Raw genomic sequence first — 22,417 nt, 5'->3', positions numbered from 1 at the left:
AACTGGAATGTAACAATATGATCTTCTGAGGTAATAATTAGCATGCCACAGATGCTCTAAAGACCTTAAAGAGACAGTCCACCCAACAAACCTGTATGACGTTTTTTTCTTCTGTGGAACACAAAAACAAGATATTCTGAAGAATGTTGGCAACTAAACTGGTTTGGTTACCATTGACTTCATTTTAATTGACTTTTTTTATTTTTTTTTTTTTATTAAAGAAATCATTTGCTAACAAACTAATAAAAATACTATGGAAATTCTGTGTTGTGTTTAGGAAACAGTCAGGATCCTGATGAGCCAGTGCTTGAGTTCAGTCTGGGTGAGTAACAGCAGTTCAGTCAATCATAAAGTGATTACGGTGCCGCGTTACTAAAGTATATGTAATATAAGCCGCCAAAGCAGATATCCACTCATTCAGGAGATTATTGTACATCTGCATCCAGTGAAGAGTCCATCTCCTCGTATTCTTTCTCCTTTTTTGGCCTCCTACACTTCTACTAACATCCTACTTTATTTGTGTAGGAAACAAACTGTTTATCAGTCATACCCTCTTAGTTCACATGCAATAAACATTCATGCAGCTTAAACATGCAGCTTATCTATGGGCTGTTATTGTGCTAGAAGCTCTGGGTTTTGTCTGATTTTAGCTGTACTCTCTGACAGTTATATTACTTTTTCCATGATGAAACATCATGTAGATTACAATTAGCCACCTAGAGTTATTTGACATTTTTATGTGCCGTATTTTACTGTTCATCTCAAGACTCGTTTCAGATAGTTGCTTACACAGTCTGGATTATAATGCTTCTCTGAGTACAGTCAAACTAAATCACTTCCCTTCTTTCATGATTAACTTACCGAATTGTTGTCCTCCTTTTCCCAGCATGCAGTGAGCTGGTCACTCCATCACTGGACCGTAAGCCCAGTAGCTTTGTAGCAGTGAGTTGCACCACCCCTCCACAGGCATTTTGGACCAAACATGCACAGACTGAAATTATAGAGGTAAGGATGGATTCATGGAGACGTGCTAGAAAAACTACTATGGAAGTAAAATAATGTCAAATGTTTTTGAAACAAAAAGCCTGTTGAATTGCACTACTTGAAAAAAAAAATAGGCATTGCATTAACCATGCTAGCATTTTAATGCATTGTATTTTTAGGGCTTGCATTTTTATGGGTTGAAATTCAACATGGTTGAATATTCAAGCTGTGAATATTTCAATTAAAAACATTTCAAACACGTTTTCATTATTAAAAATTCAATAATCCATATCACCTTTCATATTTCACTTCCAAAATATTCAAACTGTTTAAAAATACAACCTATAATATAGGGCTGGGCGATATGGCTGAAAACTGTATCACGATATAAGTGTTTCATATCGGTCGATATCGATAATTATTGAATTTTTTTATAACATATTTAAAATAAGGACCAGTCCAGGAGACAAATATATTACATTTAAAGATTTTTTATTTTAAACTTAACCTACCTCTGATTATAATCCCATCAGTTATAAAGGCAGAAATGTCAACACGACCATGGAAAACTCAAAAGTTTAAAATCACAATGAAGACTTAACAATTATCTCTTAACATTAAGGTGCAAAATTAAAGAATACGTAAGAAATGCTTTATAAAGGGGTGGGCGATATGGCAAAAATATAATATTACGATTTCTTTCTATAAATTCTATAAATCTATTTCTTTCTATTTTCTATAAATTATACATTGATACTTATTAAAGCTATTAATAAAGTTATTAGTCAAGAGCAGTGAGTGATTTTCTCTTTACATTTTGTTGTTTTATTAACATTAAAGGGATAGTTCTCCTAAAAATTCTAATTTTCATAATTTACTTTCTCACGTTGTTTTAAACTCGAACAAGTTTCTTTCTTCTGTTGAAAATAAAAGTTATTTGGACGAATGTGGGTAACCAAACAGTTGATGTACCCCAGTGACTTCCATAGTATATTTTTCTCCTATGGAAGTCAATGGGGACCAGCTACTGTTTGGATACCCACATTCTTCAAAATATTAATATTAGAAAATATTAGAAGGCAATTAGTACAGGTTTGGAACAACATTAGAGTGCGTAATTAATGAGTTTTATTTTTATTTTTGGGTGAACTATCCCTTTAAGGACAAGCGGCAGCGTGTTTACTATTACTACTGTCTCTTTAAGAGCTGCGCGCGACGCGCCTATTATACACGCATTTGACAAGCAGATTTTCTCTCAATTTTCTCAAGTTTGCTTTCACTTTAGACATATCCGACTAGTTTATGTAAACCTTGTGTGTATATAACAGTATTAGCAAAATAAGACTCGAAAGATAACTTAGTATTCAGGCGCTGGTAGACAGGCTTTTAGTGCATGTGAGCTTCACATGTACGCGCTGAGAAACACACTCGCTAGAACAGCGCATCAGCACGCGAATAACAGAGAAACTGACGACGGTCTTGCATAATCTGCAGACGACATTGGTCTGACTACGGTCAGACTTTAAGTCAGGCGAGCTGACTTTTTCTGTTTTATCTAGTTATAGAGAGTGAGTGCCTTTGTTCATGCAATCAAACTTGCTTTGCTGGTTTCTTCCAACGAAAAAAAAATAATAATTATCGAACGTTTTATCGAACGCATTTTATATTGATATTGATTACGTGTCTATCGCGATACATATCGTTATCGTTTTATCGCCCAGCCCTACTATAATATTCAACAGGCAATTTTCGGTCCATTTAATTTCGCTTTGCAAAATTCGCTTCCACAAATTCAGTGGTTCAAATTCGACAGTAAATTCAACGGAATTGCAGGAAAAGCAATAGATTACCGAGATACTGTCCATCTGCTGTTAGTCAACCTCACCAGCAGGTGGTGCAAAAGCGCGTGTTGTTGACGAAAACAGAGCAACAGTTAGAGCAAGCCATTCATTCATAAAATGAAAATGAGCTGTGTCAGTATATGCGGAAAAGATGATAAAGACACAAAAGCTGTGTTTATGTTTCATTCAATAACTTCATTGTTACTTTCCCTGTGTAGCATGTCATCAGCTTTCTCTACATGAACAGGATTATAATCGGTTTCCCTCAATACCTCATACTCAAGGATTCCCCTTCTGTCGGGACAAAACGCTTAACGTAGTTTATGGACTAATACAGTGATATAAAAGACCAAACTCGCACCTTATTGGGGATGTAGGCTATAGGCTAATATATAGGCTAGATGGACTTAGGGCTGTGACGGTATAGGATTTTTTCTTACCGCGGTGAAGAAGCAACAAATATCGCGGTTTGGCGGTTAACCCCCCCCCCCCCCCCCCCCCAAAAAAAAAATCACCCGCGTCCCCATCACACACTGCAGACGCGATCAAGACCGCATGTAGCTTGTAAATGACAATGGAAATGAATAATCATAAAGCAGTATTCTTTATAAAAAAAATAAACAAATTAACATTTATATTAAATTGCAAATATTAATAATTAACTATTAATTAGGTAGTCTTACGGCCGGCGACACACTGGCTGCATGGTGTGAGTGTGGCGTTTCTGTTGCTTGTCAGCTGCGTGTCTTTTTCTACGTCTTTGCACACCAGAAACATCGCTGCTGCTGCTAGGTGACATATAAGCCTCATTGGTGATATATTCGACATATGGAGAGAGAGTTGTGGAAGGCCTATAGGCTACTTAATGTTAAACATAAATATATAGCAGCAAAGACAGCGTCGGCAGTATTGACGGCAAAATAGGCAACAGAATATTTCGTTCTACTGACAGGTGCAATATTTGAAAATCGATAATATTTTTTTAATTACATTTATATCTACATTTATGTCAAAACCTTAACTTTCAAACATCAAAATGTCATTTATTAATATGTATTCATGTCAAAATGACATACAAACATCTTTTCCTATTCTATTTTGCCAAGAAACGCTTCCAACAGGCTTGCGTGTCGCGTGAAAAATAGGCGTTGGTTCTATTTCTAGCATAGGCCTACACGCGTTTTCCGCGCGGCTCGTGCCACAACTGAGAAGCGCGTCTCACGCAGGCAGTGTGCAAGCTCTAACCTGTTAACATGGGAGCCGAAATAAAAACGGACACGCCACGCAGCCAGTGTGTCGCCGACCTAAGGTAGGTGTGCTGCACTTTAGTTCTGCAAACGCCACAGGATGTTTAATTTTTCTAAGATGTGGTAGTTATTGGTTAGTGGTATTTCCTCACGAGATACTTCTGTGCGCCTTGTCCAAATTCACCGGCTTCCCCTTAATTTTCACCTGCCTCAAAGGCGACACAGTATAGACACTAGATTCGTGGCAATTTTTTTAATCATTCGGCTAGCGCCGTCAACTGTTATTGCCTATACCATATAAGAGAGATCGCTACTTGCAATTAAAATCTAACTCCAACTGTTTACGTTATGCTTGTCTTTTATTCCTGTGTTTGTTTGTATTTAATTAGACATTATCTGTAGGCCTAAACATCACAAAACCTTGCAGTTAATTAATAATAATCAGACACAAAAAAAAAAAAAAAAATCCCCCATAGGCTATGTTTAACGGACTGTCCCTCGACTCCTTCCCTTGCGCAGGAAGCGTTTTTTTTTCTCCAGAAGCCCTTGAACATGGGACTCGCAGAATACAGTAAATTATAAGCAAAATATTAATGTGTTTATAGTTCATATCAAACACCATATGCACTCCTGTAACTTTCAGCAAAAAAAAAAAAAAAAAAAAACGTGCGGTGATGACCTCACACCGCGGTAGGCATCTCATCAACGCGATATTGCGGTGATGCGGTTATCGTCACACCCCTAGATGGACTAAGAATATGAATGTAACGTGCAAAGTTTCATGCTGAGCGTTTCGTGATATACTGGCATAAAATCAACACTTGATCAATACTAACACTTTCTCTTCTCTTTTCTCTCTCTCTCTCTCTCTCTTTTATATCACTGTAATTAGTCCATTAAGCTATACGTTAAGCGTTTTATATGTCCAGCTGGGGAATCCTGAAGTATTGAGGGAAACCCTAATAGCCTGCATGCAGCACATCGCCACAATGTAAAGTTAAGGCAACTAAACAACCAAGAGAAATATATGTCAACCTCAAAAATGTAATATTGGATCTGTATATCCGCATCGGGGAATAACATTATAATCTTGTTCACGGTAGAGAAAGATGCTTGTAGGCTACACAGGGAAAGTAACCGTGAAGACACTGAATTTAACATAAAACCGCCGTCATAATAATCACAAATACACTTGCATTGCTGTTAAATGAGTTTTATGAATGAATGGCTTGCTCTAACTGTTGCTGGTCTTCGTCAACAACACGCGCTTTTGCACCTCCTGCTGGTGAGGTTGACTAACAGCAGATGGAGAGTATCTCGGTAATCTATTGCTTTTCCTGCAGTTCCGTTGAATTTACTGTCGAATTTGAACCACTGAATTTGTGGAAGCGAATTTTGCAAAGCGAAATAAAATGGACCGAAAATTGCCTGTTGAATATTATAGGTTGTATTTTTAAACAGTTTGAATATTTTGGAAGTGAAATATGAAAGGTGATATGGATTATTGAATTTTTAATAATGAAAATGTGTTTGAAATGTTTTTAATTGAAATATTCACAGCTTAAATATTCAACTATGTTGAATTTCAGCCCATAAAAATGCAAGCCCTAAAAATACAATGCATTAAAATGCAAGCATGGTTAATGCAATGCCTATTTTTTTCAAGTAGTGCAATTCAACAGGCTTTTTGTTTCAAAAGCATTTGACATTATTTTACTTCCATAAACTACCATGATACACCTTGTTTTTATTCTTTGGATTTCATTTCAAACAACATGACATGGTATAACCATCTGATCTGGTCGATTTACATGTTAGTCAGTTCTGTCCAAGTGAGTGGTTATCAACCAGAATATGCTGGAACACATTTTAAATGCAATCTTACTAAGACATTATTGGGAGATATATGCTGCATCTGAAATTGCATAATGTATAGTAGGTACTACATTTGATTTAAACCTTGCTTCACGACTGTTAAAATAGTTTTGTATAGTATGAATGAAATTCAGACGTACTACATCCATCATGTTGTCACTGTCATGTGACCTGCAGCATCAGTTGCGTTATTCACAAATCCTCTCCCGCGGCCTCATGGGATAGTAAAGTATGCATCGGTTGCGCACTACAGAATCTCGCCGGTCATCCGGGTACCTTTCGTCTACGTTTTTGTGAATACAATGAATTCAGACATATTAATCTGCTCACATACTGTTTTTCGTCTACTATATACAATGGAAGTACAGTAGCCGTACACGGATGCAGGGATAGAGTGACAACTGATATTTAAATGCAATTTATGTATTTAAGTAGTTGGCTATACTGTTATAAATATCATTGATTTACATTACAAAGCTATCAGAATTTCATCTTACTTTTGGGTCTTATAAATATCAGCAACTTCTGCCGAACTGTATAATTTTGCACATTTGCAATCTCCATATTCTCCTATATGATACTATATGAGCCATAAAAGACACGTATCAAATATGATACTCAAAAAAAAACACGTCTTTTTTTTTTTTTTTTTTTTTTTTTTTGTCTAAAGGTTCAAAACCCATTTCTATTTTTATAGAAATGCTTTACAGGGTTAATATAATCTAATGGTTATGTTTACACTTTATTTTAAGGTGTCCTACAGTGCAATTATGCATTGAAGCACTAAGTAATAATAGCTAACTACATGTAGTTACTTTAGGGTTAGGGTTTGGTTTATGGTTAGTTGTGTGTAATTATGCATAGTTTATATGTATTACTATTGTAACATTAAACGTGTAACATGGACACTGTAAAATAAAGTGTTACCAATATAATTTGCGAACAAACTGAAAGATTATGTGTATTTTCAGTCATCTTTAGTCAAATGCATTTACATTGTGACTGTGCCTCAGAATGCAATTACTCTAACAGTGTCAGTAAAGGTGTGAACCAAATGGCCTGTAGAAAAAAATAGGTGTGAATAACAAGGAAACAGCAATACTCAGAGAAGTTTGCAGGGTAGATTTCTCATATGGCAGCTCACTATTGTTTGTAGCCCTTTCGTATTCATATATAAAATTCTGACTCGCAGACAAGACTTTGGGTTAAGATTCTTTGAAGGACGACATGCTAAGATCGCTGCTGAAGAACTGTTACACTAGAAACCTTCAATAAATGATTCTCCCCTCAAGAACACTGGTCAAAAATTAGAGAAATCTAATACATTGGCAAGCCCCCAAACAAACACTCAGCCAAATATAGAGAAATCGAACAAAACAATAAAAAGCTTGGGCATTTATGGAAATCCTGTTTAGGAAACAGTTTTATCTCAAGGATGTTTGCTGCTACAATCCATCTTTGGTGTGAAATTTGCCCTATAAAGCCTAAAAGTATCAGATTTAGCATTTCCTACTTTATTTTTTCGCAGGGCACCAGCAATCCAATCTTCTTGAGCAGCATTGCCTTCTTCCAGGACTCTCTGATTACCCAGCAGACTCAAATCAAACTGTCTGTCTACGATGTGAAGGACCGCTCACAGGGGACTGTAAGACAGAAACATACATTATTCTTAACATTCTGCATCTGTTTTGCTCAGCCTCATAAACTCGACTCTCTTTTTTTATTAGATGTACCTGCTCGGTTCGGCTATGTTTACAGTAAAAGAGCTGCTTCAAGACAAACACCACAGGCTACACCTCACACTGCGGTACGTGAGATAAATATAGGTACAAAGCCAACATGTAATCCCATAGCATAACATTAGCAGGAATTCCAGGAAATGTAGTCTGACGGGTGTTTGTGTGCGTTTCGCTGGCTCAGATCAGCAGAGAGTGAGCGGATGGGTAACATCACCATCATCGCATGGCAGATGGAGGAGAGGAGAGACCAGAGAGCTCCTCTGGCACGTTCAGACACAGTGAACGGCAGGGTGAGTGTCCATTGGCAAGACTTTCAGTAGTTTTTTAGCAGTGTCATGAAGGTTTTTTAAAACTATTAAAAAATTGTTTTAATTAAAATAAAACTGAAATTAAAAATAGAAAAGTTGAAATAAAATAAAATATTAATACTAAAATGACTAAAAATGTTAAATGAATAAATTAAAGTTAAATGTATAAATAAAAAATAATAAAAAGTTCAAAAGCACCTAACACAATTACTAAAATTAAAGTTAAAACTGAAATTTAAAAACTAAAGCTAATTGAAAATGTTAATAAATATAATAGTACTGTATATAAATATTACTAAAATAACACTGGGGACTACACTGCTGTTAAAGAGATATTTCACCCCAAAAAAAACCATTCTGTCATTAATTGCTCACTCACGTGTCGTTCCCAACCTGTAAGACTTTTGTTCATCTTCGGAACACAAATGAAGATATTTTTTATGAAATCTGAGAGTTTTCTGTCCCTCTGTTGACAGTTACGCAACTACCACTTTACATAAAAGCCTAAATTCAATCTGTTCATCATATAAAGCGATCAAGACTCTTCAGAAAATATGGATTAAACCGCTCAATTCATATGGATTAGTTTTATGATCTTTTTATAAACTTTTTGAAGCGTCAAAGTGGTAGTTGCTTAGCTGTCAATGGAGGGACAGAAAGCTCTCAGATTTCATCAAAAACATCTTCATTTGTGTTCTGAAGATGAACGAAGGTCTTATGGGTTGGGAACGATATAAGGATGAGTAATTAATGACGGAATTTTAATTTTTGGGTGAATAACCATTATATCTCTATTTAAGCCATATTTAATTCTGTAAACCTGTGTCTGATGACATCTTCAATATAATTTTCATGTTTCTCACAGATGGTGTTACCGGTGGATGAAAGTCTGACCGAATCTATGGGAGTAAAAGCTAAATCTGCCTCCTTATGTAAAGACAGTCTTTTAAAGGCAGGTGAGTGTCTAATTTTGTCTATATACTGTACAAAACCTGTGCATTTTTATTTCTTAATTATTATAGCTACATTCCATCTGGAGGCAGCGGTTTATTTCTAAATGTGCCCCTCATAACTGAATCAATGGGCCATAGCGTTCACTTCCTGCTGTGAAGATTCATGAATGCCACAGGCATCATGACAGCTGTGAAAGAGGTTCGGAAAATGGTTCCTGCATCCATTAAAGAAACACAAGAGCAGTTATTTCTAGAGTGTTAAATATTGGATGTGAATAGATTATAAAGACTATAATTAGATTAGGATTGCCTTAAAGAAATACTAGTGCTTTGAGGAAGCAACATTTTGTGTTATTTAAGTTTTAAGACTTTAGTTGTGCATAAGTGAAATGCTGCATTATTTAGCATATATCTTGTTTTCAGTTATTGCACGCAAGAATCAACAGTAGTCAAATGCATGATAAATGAATGATTAGATACAACCTACCATTCAAAAGTTTGGGGATTTTTATGATTTTAATGAAGATTTTTTTTTTTTTTGCATAAGAAGTCTCTTATGCTCACCAAGGCTGGATTTATTTGATCAAAAATAAAGTAAAAACATAATGTTGTGAAATATTTTTCCCATTTCAAATAAGTGTTATTGTTATCTATTTTAATATATTTTAAAATGTCATTTATTCCTGTGATGGCAAAGCTGAATTTTCAGCATCATTACTCCAGTCTTCAATGTCACGTGATCTTTCAGAAATCATTCTGATGCTCAAGAAACATTTCCTCTTATTATCAATGTTGCTTAACATGTTTGTGGAAACAGCATTTATTTAAAATAGAAATAATTTATGATACAAAAGTTTTTACTATCACTTTTGATCAATTTAATGCATCCTTGCTGAATAAAACTATTAATTTCTTTAAAAAAAAAAAAAAATTACGAAAATTGTACTGACCCCAAACTTTTGAACGGATATGCAAGACAATACCACTTACAATTCAATATGAAAGTATAATGTCAAAACTTCATCAATGCCGATTACATAATTTTATTTCAAACGAATGATTTCAAGTAATAGTACACAATGCTTCAGTTACAATGATTCAATGCAGTAAAATGCAGGACAAAAATGTATAGCTTTTCTTTTCCATGCATTTTCCAGTTGCATACAGCGATTCACTGACTGCCTGATTGATTGATTGATTGATGGATTGATTGATGGATTGATGGATTGATTGATTGATTGATTGATTGATTGATTGATTGATTGATTGATTGATTGATTGATTGATTGATTGATTATTGATTGCAGTGTTTGGAGGCACTATTTCACGGATGTACCGATTTCCCACCACGGATGGAAATCACCTGCGTGTGTTGGAGCAGATGGCAGAGAGCGTGCTTTCCCTGCACATACCAAGACAGTTCGCCAAACTACTGCTGGAGGAAGATGCTGCCAGGTAAACCCAATTCACAGTTAGTGCTCATGCTCAGAAAGAATCTTATGAGTTCTTTTGAAGAATCAGTCAAGCCTTTCATTTGTGCAGCGCATTGCAGTAATGTGGCATTAGCGTGTCATTAGCCTCTAACTAACCACACTCAAACACTATGAATGTATATCATATTTCTAAATGAGATTATGGTTTGTTATTGCACATTTCTATCTGCACGCAGGGTTTGTGAGCTAGAAGAGTTGGGCGAGTTGTCCCCTTGCTGGGAGAATCTGAGGAGACAGATCATTACTCAGTACCAGACTATCATCCTCACTTATCAGGAGACTCTCAGTAATCTACACGAATACAAGGGTAAGTTTGGTGGCTCCTACTCAACCAGAAAGATTTCATATGTTAAGAGATAATTAAAGGTGATATCAACATTTTTATCTGATTCCTCTCACCTACTATCCTGCAGGTCCTTCCTTCAAATCTAGCTCTCTGAAAGGAGAGAAAAAACTAGAGTTCATGCCTACAAACCTCCACGTTCAGAGGATGAGAGTGCATGGCGAGTCTGGCTACGGTGAGATGGTCAATATGTGCATTTCATATCAGACATTCTTCTGTGGAGGGCTGGTCTTTACATAACGTACATCTTTGATCAGATCGCACATATGACGTGGTGACCACAGGGGCTCCTGCGGCGCATCATCAGGGCTTTAAGGGCAGTGGACTGAGGAAACTCATTCAGAAATTTGAGGAAGCCAAAAAGCAGTAAGACCTTTTATTAAAAAGTCTTGGTGAAAAATATTAATAACATTTTTTGTGTTGCTCTGCTAGGTTTTTGGCTTTTTTAGTGTGTTAAGACCTGTTTACGCCAAGGATGATAACAATAAAGATATAGTTCTAAAAATTATTCTTAACCCTTAAATGCATGAATGTTTCGCTAATCATAATTACATATTTGGATCTTTAGCGGATCTGTATCTAACACGGATGGATCTCTACCTGTCGCGATACTATAAAACTCTCCTGATATTAGAGTAACAATTACAGAAGAATAAAATAAAGCATATTTTGATACCTTTTGGAGCTTGGAAGTGTTCAGTTTGAGCAGATGTTTTATACCATCATCACTGTCCTCATTAGAGCTCATTTCTCAGTACATTCAGCATCTGGCTAATATTTCAAGTTTTGCTGATGATACTTCCTATTCTTTTGTTTTCTGCGGTAACTATGAGTGAAACTTCACTTCATCATTGTGTAACAGACATTACCACCTTGTGGAATAAAGTCATTAAAGATTCAATTATTGTTGTGCAGAAAAATATATACTTACACTGTTACACACCTCGGCTCTTTAGCAACCCTTTACAATTTTAAAAAAAAAATGAACGGGAAACAGGCATAAAACAAAGTTCTAGTTATATTGTTTATAATCACTTGATTGGGGAATACTAAGAAGATTGATGTCTAACAGGGTTAATATAAAAAAAGCAGAGTCACCACAACTATAATGATAACAGCATAGAGAAACAATATTATTGGAATTATTCATCTTGAACTCAGCATTTAAAGTTGCAGACAAACAAAACTGCAGTGCCTGCTTAGACTTACCAGACTTATATCATCCATTGGTGTGGACGCTAATATTGTTATCATTACAGTTATTGTTCTTGGTGTGAACGGGCCTTAATTCTTGTAGTGTGAGGATACGTATATATTATATGTATATGTATATGTTGCTGTTTTATTTCACATTTAGCGCATTAACTGCGACTGTAATCAGTTGCCCTTATGTTGTTTGCTTTCTGATCCGGCTCACATTTTTTTAAATATTGACATTTTATTTCACACTTATTACGTGACTGCGATTGTAATCAGCTGCCCTTATGTTGTTTGCTTTCTGATCAGTGCAAATGAGGGTGAAAGGTGAGTTTCAGGGTTGGTGACTGTTTTCCTGTCATTTTCACATGTGAAGGTGTTTCATCCTGTTTATGATCAGTCAACGTCGAGTCCTTTACTTCCATTACATCTGAAGGATCTTTCTTGTTTGCACCAACATTTGTGGTTTCAATGATGATGTGTTAGCACAAAACTGCTTTCCTACTCCATCCGATCGTGTGCACTTTGTGTTTGTGTACGTCTTCTGTGTGTGCTTGAATATCACACCATCTCATTTGCAGTATAGTCCTCTTGGTCACAGCTTGCGCAGCTGATAACTAATGGGGAATTGGAGACTGTCTTGTTGTTTTGTTTTTAATGCTCTGTCTCATTTCAGTGCTGGAGAGTCAGCTCCACTCTCAATGCGATACCAGCCACAGGATGTGGTGAAAGCTAAAGAAATCATTTCCCATATCAACACTCTCAAGACGCAGGTCAGCTACTACACTGAGCGGCTGTCCCGCGCTGCCAAAGAACGCTCAACCAATGCGCTGGAGAGGACTCTCGCTATCCTGACAGAAAAGGTTAGAGGCTTTTGCACGGACCACGTACTGTTTACTGACCGTCTAATGCATATTGCACACAAGAGCAGGGTGAATTCATCTGATTGGCTGGCTTTACGCAACTTAAAGGGATAGTTCACTTTGAAATTAAATTTTGGTATGTTTTAGCTTACCTCAAGGGCATCCAAGATGTAGGTGTTTTTTTTTCCGCAGTAGTTTCAATTTTGATATTTTTAGGTCAAACCGTTCTTGTCTGTCAGTCATATAATGCAGGTCTATGGTCACTGTCTCAAAGAGCATGTACAGAGTCCAAATTAAAACAATTCCCCGTCGTCCAAATTAAAACAATTCCCCGTCGTCCAAATTAAACAATTCCCCATCGTAAGTACACATTGATGGCCTAAGACACGAAACGAGCGGTTTGTGTGAGAAAACGAACAGTATTTATATCGTTGTTACCTCTTGAACACAACCACGTCCAAGTGATCTGAGGGCGCGGGCGGGTATAGATGTCGCCTTGGCTACGGTTTCGTTCCAATGAACTGCAGTAGCCAAGGCGACATCTAGTGTATATATCTATACCCGCCCGTGCCCTCAGATCACTTGGACGCGGCTATATATATATATATATATATATATATATATATATATATATATATATATATATATATATGTATATGTATGTATATATATAATTTTATTTTATTTTTTTTAATGCCAAATTATAAAAAAAATGTCTTTTGGAAAGTCATTGAAACGCTATTGTGTAATCTTTTTTTTTTTTTTTTTGCTATTAGAGCGAAAGGGAAAGCAAGTAGTAGTTTTCATTCCGCATTATTAGAAGTTTACCCAATTATGATGACTTCTGCTTCTGAGAACCCCAGAACTATTGTAGATATTATGTAATGTTTCTCATGCTCAACAGATCTTCCAAGTAAAAGCTTTTGAGATCCACTTAATGAGTAAGTGCAATGTCTGCGCCGTCCTCTCTGTCTCTCTCAGACGCGGCAGCTGGTGACAGTGTGTGACAGTAAGCTGCTAACTACAGCTATCCAGGCACTGAGTGCTGCGCGTCCGGAGTTCATCGCGTCCAGAGGCTCTCCGTCCACCCACGACACTGAGCGTGTGGTCCTGAGGAGCGATCAAGGCTCTCCACAGGCCAAATGGAGCGGGAAGGGGAACAGAGCATCCATGAATTTAAACTGGCAGGAGGAGGAGTGGGTAAGGTCATTCAGAGACCGACATTATACCTTCATGATTTGACTTCTGAAAATATGTCCTCTGTAATGTTCGCTTTCTCCTCCAGGAAAAGATCTGGCAAAATGTGGACAAGAGTCTGGAGTGTGTGATCCGCTGTGTGGACAGGCTGCTGACGAGAGAACGGTTGCAGAGCGACAGCAGTGAAGACGTCTTCCTGTCTGACCAACAGGCCGACACCAGCAAGAGAGGTAGCCAGGGCAATGCATTCTGGATCAACCCTGGTGACAGGCTCTTCTCCCCTTCCTCCTCCACCGCCCTGACCTCATCACAACCTCTTTCAGATCAGTCCTCTTCACCTTCCTCATCACCCTTACTGAACCCTGCATGTCCATCCAGTCCTAACACTCACTCCTGTAGGTTCCATCCTGTGTTAAGTTTTCTTTTAATTCCTTTTAAAAACTGCTCAAATACCACAGATGCTTTCAGTTTTACATCCTCTTTTAGTGGCACATGTGATAATGCTGCATTTTTACTTGATATCACCAAATTAAAAATAATGAAAATGGAAAAAGAAGTACACTTTAGCATAGTTTTAAAAGAGTACTTTTTACGTAAATGTAATATTGAAGTATGCAATGTTAGCATTTGTTCTGCATGTGCATGATCATCAGCAGCGAGGAACTTTGACTCATTCAAACATTTTATTTGCTTCATAAAATTATTGTTTTATTTTGTAACTTTTGACTCACTCAAACATTTTATTTGCTTTAAAAATGAGTGTTTATCTTGTAACTTTTTATATCTCTTTGGGTGTCACCATATTTGTGTGACATCTTTATCTTCGCAAAATTATGGATTTCTAAAGTTGCACTATTTAAAGTAGTAAATTAATTTCCAGCATTTTCCGTGTTGAATGGAATGCAACATAATACATGGTTGTTGTTGCTTATATTGGGATATACATGCGTCTATGCTAACAACCCTAAAACGACATCACAAGATTCATTCACAGTGTTCGCATAGTGTTGGCTTTTTTTTTTGTACTGATTAATGTATTATTAAATTATAATATTAAAATAATTAGCATTATCATAGTTGTCTTTAACAACCCTTATTCTCTATCTATCCTACTTTAGATAGTCCCAGTGTTGAGGGGTCCTCTCCTGGTAAGCTTCTCAATGCAAATCATGTTTACCATCTGCAACTATATATGTGGGCTGTCCAGTTTTATGTCTATTCCTGATGTTAGCTGTGTGGTTTATGGCTCTAGGTGAATGGAGCGATGCTCTGTATCCCCTCCTTACCACTCTGAACGAGTGTGTAGCCATGATGAGCGACAAAGCCAAGAAGTCCATGGTGTTTCTACTGATGCAAGACAGCGCTCCCACTATCGCCATGAGTTTGTCACTACAGTACCGCAGAGATGTGGTGTTCTGTCAGACAGTTAGTACAAGATATATTAAAGAGATACACAACATCACTTTATTGAGAGTCAGATATAACCCGGCCCACATGAAATGTGCTCCGTAGAAAGTTCCAATTACTTCTATCGAAATGGGACCCCTTTTCATTTATAAAATTCTGTGAAATTAATTCTGTTAAATTGTCAGAGTATCAATAAAAATACATTAAGTCATTTTTTCAGGGCCTGCCCATACTGAAAAATATATATTTTCAAATGTATTTTTAAATATATTTCAAATTATATCAAAAATGTCCAAATTATATGGCTATATTTACATAAATATATCTTTGATAAGATTTTGTTACTTTATATTTCCTATTTAGTATTTGTCCTATTTATTTTTACATATATTTTTGCATTTACCCAAAATGGGTAATTTTTTAAGATTGGAAATGAATTTTCCTGCCAGTTTTAAGTACATTTTGTGATATATTTTGTAATATATTAAACCTTTATATTTAAGGCTTAAACTAAAAATATTTTAAATTTGAATAAATATAGCTTAATATATTTAGCATATATTTGATACTGTGGCCAGGCTGTTTTTTTTTTTTTTTTTTGCCATAAGGATGTTTGTCCCATAATGCATTAGTTTTACCTGGCTTGGCAGTGATGGCAAAATCATTGCGACTTTCTGAAAAATTCTGGGGGTCAAAAAACTGCATTGTGAGATATAAATTAGAAATTGCAATTCCATAAAAAATTGGTTCTACTTTCAGTGTACTCTAAAAAGATAACTTTAGTAATGCAATAATGCTACATTGTCCAGTGTACAGAAATTTCCCCAGCTGACTGTAAATAAGCATTTCATATCCATTCTAATAAAATGCATTTTCCTCCGTAGCTGACGGCATTGATCTGTGGATTTGTGATAAAGCTGAGGAACTGTCTAAGTGACAGTGGCTTCCTCCGACAACTCCACACCATCGGCTTATTGGTCCAGTTTGAGGGTCTCCTGAGCACCTATGGTAAACACACAAGCACATTTCAATTCAGCTTTCACATTCAGCTTATTTATGTATGGTGGTAAATGTATCTGAATATGTTAACTCAGAGCTCTTCTTTCGTCTCAAAGGGGAGGAACTCTCCATGATGGAAGACATGAGCGTAGGCGTCATGGACCTTCGGAATGTCACCTTTAAAGTTACACAGGCAACCTCCAGCTTCAGCCCCGACATGCTGCCTGTCATCACAGGCAACAGAGATGGGTTTAACGTGCGTGTTCCGTTACCGGGGGTGATGTTTGATGCGTTGCCACGGGAGATCCAAAATGGGATGCTGTTGCGTGTTCAACCAGTGTTGTTCAATGTAGGAATCAATGAGCAACAAACTCTAGCGGAAAAGTAAGTGTATTGAAATCTACCAAGCAGTTTGCAGCCCGATTTTAACAAGTAATGTATTTATTCATTGTACATTCTGTATAAAAATAGTTCTACAGTTCAGCTTTAATATATATGTTTATATCATTATTAAGGTTTGGAGACACTTCGCTGCAGGAAGTATTGAATATGGAGAGTCTAGCTCGTCTTACATCTTATTATGACCAGTTTAAAGAAGTGCTGCCTGAAGACTGTGAGTCCCGAACACTCATTTTTAATACACTGACTGACCTATACTGCTTTAAAAAGAGATAAAGATATAAAATACTTTCAAAGAATATAATTAAGAGTGAAGTGAATGTAATGTTTTCAGTCACTTAATTGCAATTAATGAAAGTGTTTTATAGTTTGAGTGAACCACTCAATTTGTACTTACTTTATATGTAATATGTAGTCTTTGAAATATGGTTAAAGTGAACTGTCGAATGGTCTGACAAGCATTTATGGTAAACTAAAATATACCTTAATGTCATTATATGTCATGTATTTAAATATATTTGTAACTAATTACACATTTGTAATGATGAAGTTGCAATTTAGTACATTTAAAATATATTAACTAGTCTTTTTCACATGTCCCTTTATGAAAGAAAGTTAGTGGATGTTTTCCATCAGTCCTAACAAGTTAATTGTCTCCATCCATAGGTCTCCCCCGCTCTCGCAGTCAAAACTGTGTGCCTGAGCTACTCAAATTCCTCAGTCAAAATGTCAATGCCAGGAAGAGCAAGAATGTGGACATCCTGTTGCTGGCAGCAGAGGTACAGCAATCCGCCATTACTATTGTTCATTTGTGCCTGGAGGTCTGTTCATACCACTAATAATGTTCGCCACAGAAATGCACAATTTTTCAGACCAATGAGTGAAAAACAGCAGGCGGGTTGAAAGAAAATGCAGATTCACTCTCTGACAGTAGATGGCGCTTTTAGAAAAGCAGAAATACTCCCCGGTACAAACTTTTTTTGCCACCTGCTTGTCACATGTTTTCATGAAAAGAGAGCCAGTTCTGGGCTGCGTCTGAAATCTCATAATTCCCTATAGTAGACGAAAAACAGTATGTGACAAAAGAAGTATGTCCGAATTCACAGTACTCATAAAAGAGTAGGCAAAAAGTACCCAGATGACCAACTACTTCTGGCGAGTTTCTGAAGCGTGCATACGATCAGCCTCAGATGTGAGCCCACGGTCCGTTGGCTAATCGTCTGATGCGTATGGCGCACAAAATTGGAAACATGAAGTCGTCATCTGATTGGTTGAATTGTACGGGATTTCCAGGAGACGTGTGCGTCGCGTTCTTTAACGGTCCGCCTGGAAACAAAGATGTCGTGAAGCCAAACCCCCTCATGGAAGAAAGCCGTTGTCTTTACAACTGTGACAATAAGTGCTTATCAGAATCAACTAAACGCTGGATTTTCAAAAGTATGTAAAGTGTGCGTCATAGACTCTGTAAATACGTTGACTAACGCCACTAAACATGACACGGAACAAAACGAACTGTGATTGGTTGCTTTACAGTCCTTGTCAATCGACAAAATTCGAATGTTTTGTGCATTCATTATTTACACCAAATATTAAAGGGATACTCCACTTTTTTTGGAATTAGGCTCATTTTACAACTCCCCCAGAGTTAAACAGGCGCTGTGTCATATCATTACGCCTGCTGCACTCTTGGTACGGCAGCAAAGTTTCTTGATTATTACGCAAGAATGAGAGTATAGTTCTTAGCCATATCAGCCTAGAAAATCGCAACTTTTCGTTTTCCGTCGGTCTTAGTGCACGATGTAACTACAGAAGAGTCAAGTTTTAAATAGGAAAAATATCTAAACTCTTTGGTCATTTTTTTGAGAAAGATGCTAATGGTCCTGTCCGATTCAATGATCTATGCTAAGCTATGCTAAAAGTGGTACCGCCAGACCCGGAGTTCGGCTGAATGGATTCGGAAACGGTAAAACTCTGGAAACTGGAAACTGTTTAACTCTGGGGGAGTTGTAAAATGAGCCTATTTCCAAAAAAAGTGGAGTATCCCTTTAAACCTTATTTTTGTGTGTGAAACTTTTCATCAAAACAGAAATAACATAAATATGGGAACTTCTCACAACTTCTAGTAATAGCCATTAACGCAACGACATCTTTCTCATTCGTTGCTTCAGGTTTGTCGGCGTCTGAATGGTGTGCGCGTGACCAGCTGCAAGAGTGCAAAGGATCGCACGGCCATGTCGGTGACCCTGGAGCAATGTCATATCCTCCAGCAGGAGCACTGCATGGCCCCGCAGGTCTTCACCCAGGCCTTGGATTGTATGCGCAGGTGAGACCACACTTACAGTTAGGGGTCTTTCATTTACGCATTATTCCATCCCCGTCTCTCAATCACCTCTCTGGTCCCACAGCGAGGGCTGCCGGCGAGAAAACACCATGAAAAACGTAGGCAGTCGCAAATACGCCTTCAACTCCCTCCAGCTGAAGACTTTCCCTAGGCAGTACAGACCACCAGAGGGCACCTATGGGAAAGTGGAGACCTGAGCTGACAAGAAGTCCGCTGTTCTGGCCCGCTGGGACTAGAGCTGCATGTTTCTCCTTGTTCGCTTTACTTTATTACCACATATCTGAAGGAAAAGTTTTATTATGCACAGTCATGCTCTGGTTATCATCCAGATGACACTGTTAATATTTTCAGATCCCCGAACCTCTTCTATGAACCGTGGCTCTGAGAAAGAAAGGAGATAGGGAAAGAAAATCATATACGTGAAGGTATATGAGTTGCTCGCTCGGTTGTTGCACTGAATGCAGGTAAAGACCCTGATTTAACTTATCAGAGCAGTTCCCAAAAAATCCCAAATTCATTCCATCTGTGTTTAGTTAAGTACATTTTAAATCCATTTCCAGCACCACACTTGGTCTTTGTATTGAAATGCAAAGGTTGAAACTATCAGCACTGAAGCAAAGCTGTGTTTTTATCATACTTTAGATTGTATTCAAAGTTCAGTAGGTTATAGGTAACGTGTATGTGCTGTGGTATAGTAGATGATTTGTTCCCAAAGCCAGTTTTAACATTTCTAAGGATAAGTCAGGTTAAGTTAGAGAATCAATGTATAGACCCCATTGTTAATCATCACTTCATTTCAAGTATACACAAAACTAGCTGCCTTAAGAGAGTCCACCATTGCAAACTCATTTGTTTAGATAAATATGTAGATATTTCAAAATCTGTGTGTGACTGTTTGTGATGTGACAGATTGTTTTATTTATTTACCGTAAGACTCTCTCTTTACGAAAGTGTTAGTGCTTTAATGCAGGCCTTTGCCCTCCTGACTTGCATTGTACGGGTTGTAGAGTTTAAGTTTAAGAGGACAAGCTTCCTCGTACTGTTGCCAAGCACAGCTAGTCTCTGTACAGTGAGCATACAGTGTGAATATACATTCTTTGTAAGGAAATATGTGAGAAGACACTATTGATATGTTCATTGACTGTCTGTATATGTTTTCATAGTTCAAAGTTTCTCTGATGGACGTTTGTATTGGTTGATATGAATGTCCGTACTGATCTAATAAGGAGCACTGCTGCAACTGGTCCTACAATGTGAAGAATATTTCTTGAATTTTTTTGTTGTTGTTTTCCGAAAGCAGAGGGGTGCATTTACACTTATTTATTTTATTGTAATAGTTATAAGAAAACCGTAATGTTGCATTACTGAACATAATAAAAGACTATATGTAATGACCACAGTGAGAAATCATCAGCCTTTGTATCTGCACAAATAAATGCACAACTGGAGTGTAGTTCCTGGTTTGTATATTGCAAGATTGAACTACTGAAAGCTTAAATTTGCAACTTGGGAGACAAGAGCATGTGTCTTTCTTAACCTCTGCTAAAATGATTTAGATCTGAACCAGATGCACTGCATGGAAGGTAGGCTACTAGTGTTATTTCAGCTTATACTTAATTGCTATTTTTAATAAATGTATATTTAATTATTTTACAACTTTGTTCATTTAATTTATTATGTTTCTTTCTTCACTATTGTAAGTGCAAAAGCACTGCTATGTTGTTAGAGAATGGTGTCCTATTGGTCTTTCAGTGTGTTTTTATTTTTATGTATGTTCAAATACCTTGCTGTACAAAATGCCTCTTTCTTTCCCTAAACATACAGCTTTAAAATTAAAATAACATACCAGCGTAAATGTTAAGCTACTTTATTGCTTTGTTCACTGCTATGTTATATAGACAGACAAGAAACTGAAATGATACAATAATTTATTAGTATGATGTAGACCCTCCTTTTGCAGCAAATACAGCATCAATTTGACAAGATACACGTCCTTCACAGTGGCCAGAGGGAATCTGAGCCATTCCTCTTCCAGAACAGTGGCCAGGGCACTGTGATGCTGGTAAAGGAAAAGGGTTTTCTGACTTCTAAACTCCAAAACACTCCCAAAGTGGCTCAAAAATGTTTAGAACAGCTGTGCTATAATTCAACCTTCACACTCTGCTCTTACTGGTGGAGTGTGAAATCAGTGAAGTGAAGCGCATATAGATGTGTAAATTTTATGTTTATCTATAAAATGGATCCACCATTCTACGTTCATTCTACAGCGCTTTGTTTTACAACTCCTCTTAGGCCCTTTGTCAGCTCTATGCTGGCAAAAATGTATCAAAAGAATTTTGCTCCATAAAAGTGTTCAGCAGATACGATCTGACATATTTGCTGGGTGTGGCCCATTCTGACTGTTATTCATATATCTTGTGTGCACAAAGTCCAAACTTCTCACAAGTTTGTATGTATGGAGAGCAAGTCATTCTGAGCAAACATGCTTAGTTTCATAGGTTTCACCAGATAAGAAATCTCTTATGTCCATTCTTTATCTGTTTCCACCTGTTTGAATGATAAATAAATGCTTAGAATCAGTTTATTTGTAGAACTATGCACTGGCAAGATTTATATAGTTAAGTTTACAAATAAATATGTATGTAATAGATCATTAATGTTAATTTTACTTCTATAACTATTTAAAAACATATTTGTTACATTGATAGACATGATTAAATCTATTTCTGTCCATTTAAAATGAAAAGACAATTTATTTTTTTCTCAGTTTTAAGATAATATATTTCTATGAAGAGACAATAGGCCAATTTAGCGTTATGAAAGGCATTTCACAACAGTTCACACAAAACAGTTTTACGGGTTAGAAGGCAACATAGTATTCAGAATAGAAATAAATAAGATAAAAATTAACATACTTTTGTCGCCTAACACATTTTTGAGCTGAAACTGATTATCTTCACACTCGTTTGAAATGAACTTATGATGACGTTTGTATAGCTACTGGTGTAGCCTGTGGGGGGAAAAAACACGTTATACGATGTCATCATATTAATTTCAAAAGAGTGTGAAGATAAAGATATCACTTTCAGCTCAAACATTTATAAGTAGGCTAGTCTACAGAAGTATCTTAATTTTTATCTTATTTATTATTATATTTTACATAAATACGACAGTAGGCTAATTTATTTTTTTACAGAGAGCCCCCAATATATAGGCTACAGTATATAATAA

General features: G+C 36.7%; 1 protein-coding gene across 3 annotated transcripts in view; it reads left to right on the top strand.

The window, feature by feature from the left end:
- Positions 1-21,044, top strand: part of inpp4aa (inositol polyphosphate-4-phosphatase type I Aa) — a 40,621-nt gene extending 19,577 nt beyond the window's left edge. The window contains exons 3-23 of one of the 3 annotated variants that reach the window (XM_081368966.1): positions 278-322; positions 887-1,005; positions 7,476-7,592; positions 7,675-7,754; positions 7,868-7,976; positions 8,860-8,950; positions 10,255-10,402; positions 10,617-10,747; positions 10,854-10,958; positions 11,041-11,149; positions 12,657-12,843; positions 13,825-14,043; positions 14,129-14,435; positions 15,159-15,188; positions 15,293-15,465; positions 16,332-16,455; positions 16,563-16,830; positions 16,962-17,059; positions 17,512-17,624; positions 19,014-19,168; positions 19,251-21,044. In XM_081368966.1, the coding sequence (XP_081225092.1) occupies positions 278-322; positions 887-1,005; positions 7,476-7,592; positions 7,675-7,754; positions 7,868-7,976; positions 8,860-8,950; positions 10,255-10,402; positions 10,617-10,747; positions 10,854-10,958; positions 11,041-11,149; positions 12,657-12,843; positions 13,825-14,043; positions 14,129-14,435; positions 15,159-15,188; positions 15,293-15,465; positions 16,332-16,455; positions 16,563-16,830; positions 16,962-17,059; positions 17,512-17,624; positions 19,014-19,168; positions 19,251-19,383 (2,861 nt within the window). In that variant the 3' untranslated portion in view covers positions 19,384-21,044. Of the gene's footprint in view, positions 1-277; positions 323-886; positions 1,006-7,475; positions 7,593-7,674; positions 7,774-7,867; positions 7,977-8,859; positions 8,951-10,254; positions 10,403-10,616; positions 10,748-10,853; positions 10,959-11,040; positions 11,150-12,656; positions 12,844-13,824; positions 14,044-14,128; positions 14,436-15,158; positions 15,189-15,292; positions 15,466-16,331; positions 16,456-16,562; positions 16,831-16,961; positions 17,060-17,511; positions 17,625-19,013; positions 19,169-19,250 lie in introns of all 3 variants that reach the window. The other 2 variants (XM_081368968.1, XM_081368967.1) reach the window with 2 other exon arrangements.
- The last annotated feature ends 1,373 nt before the right edge of the window (positions 21,045-22,417 follow it).

Source organism: Scardinius erythrophthalmus (genome assembly GCF_964197995.2).
Source record: "Scardinius erythrophthalmus genome assembly, chromosome: 6".
Lineage (NCBI taxonomy): Eukaryota > Metazoa > Chordata > Actinopteri > Cypriniformes > Leuciscidae > Scardinius > Scardinius erythrophthalmus.
This window is presented reverse-complemented; position numbering and strand designations above follow the sequence as displayed.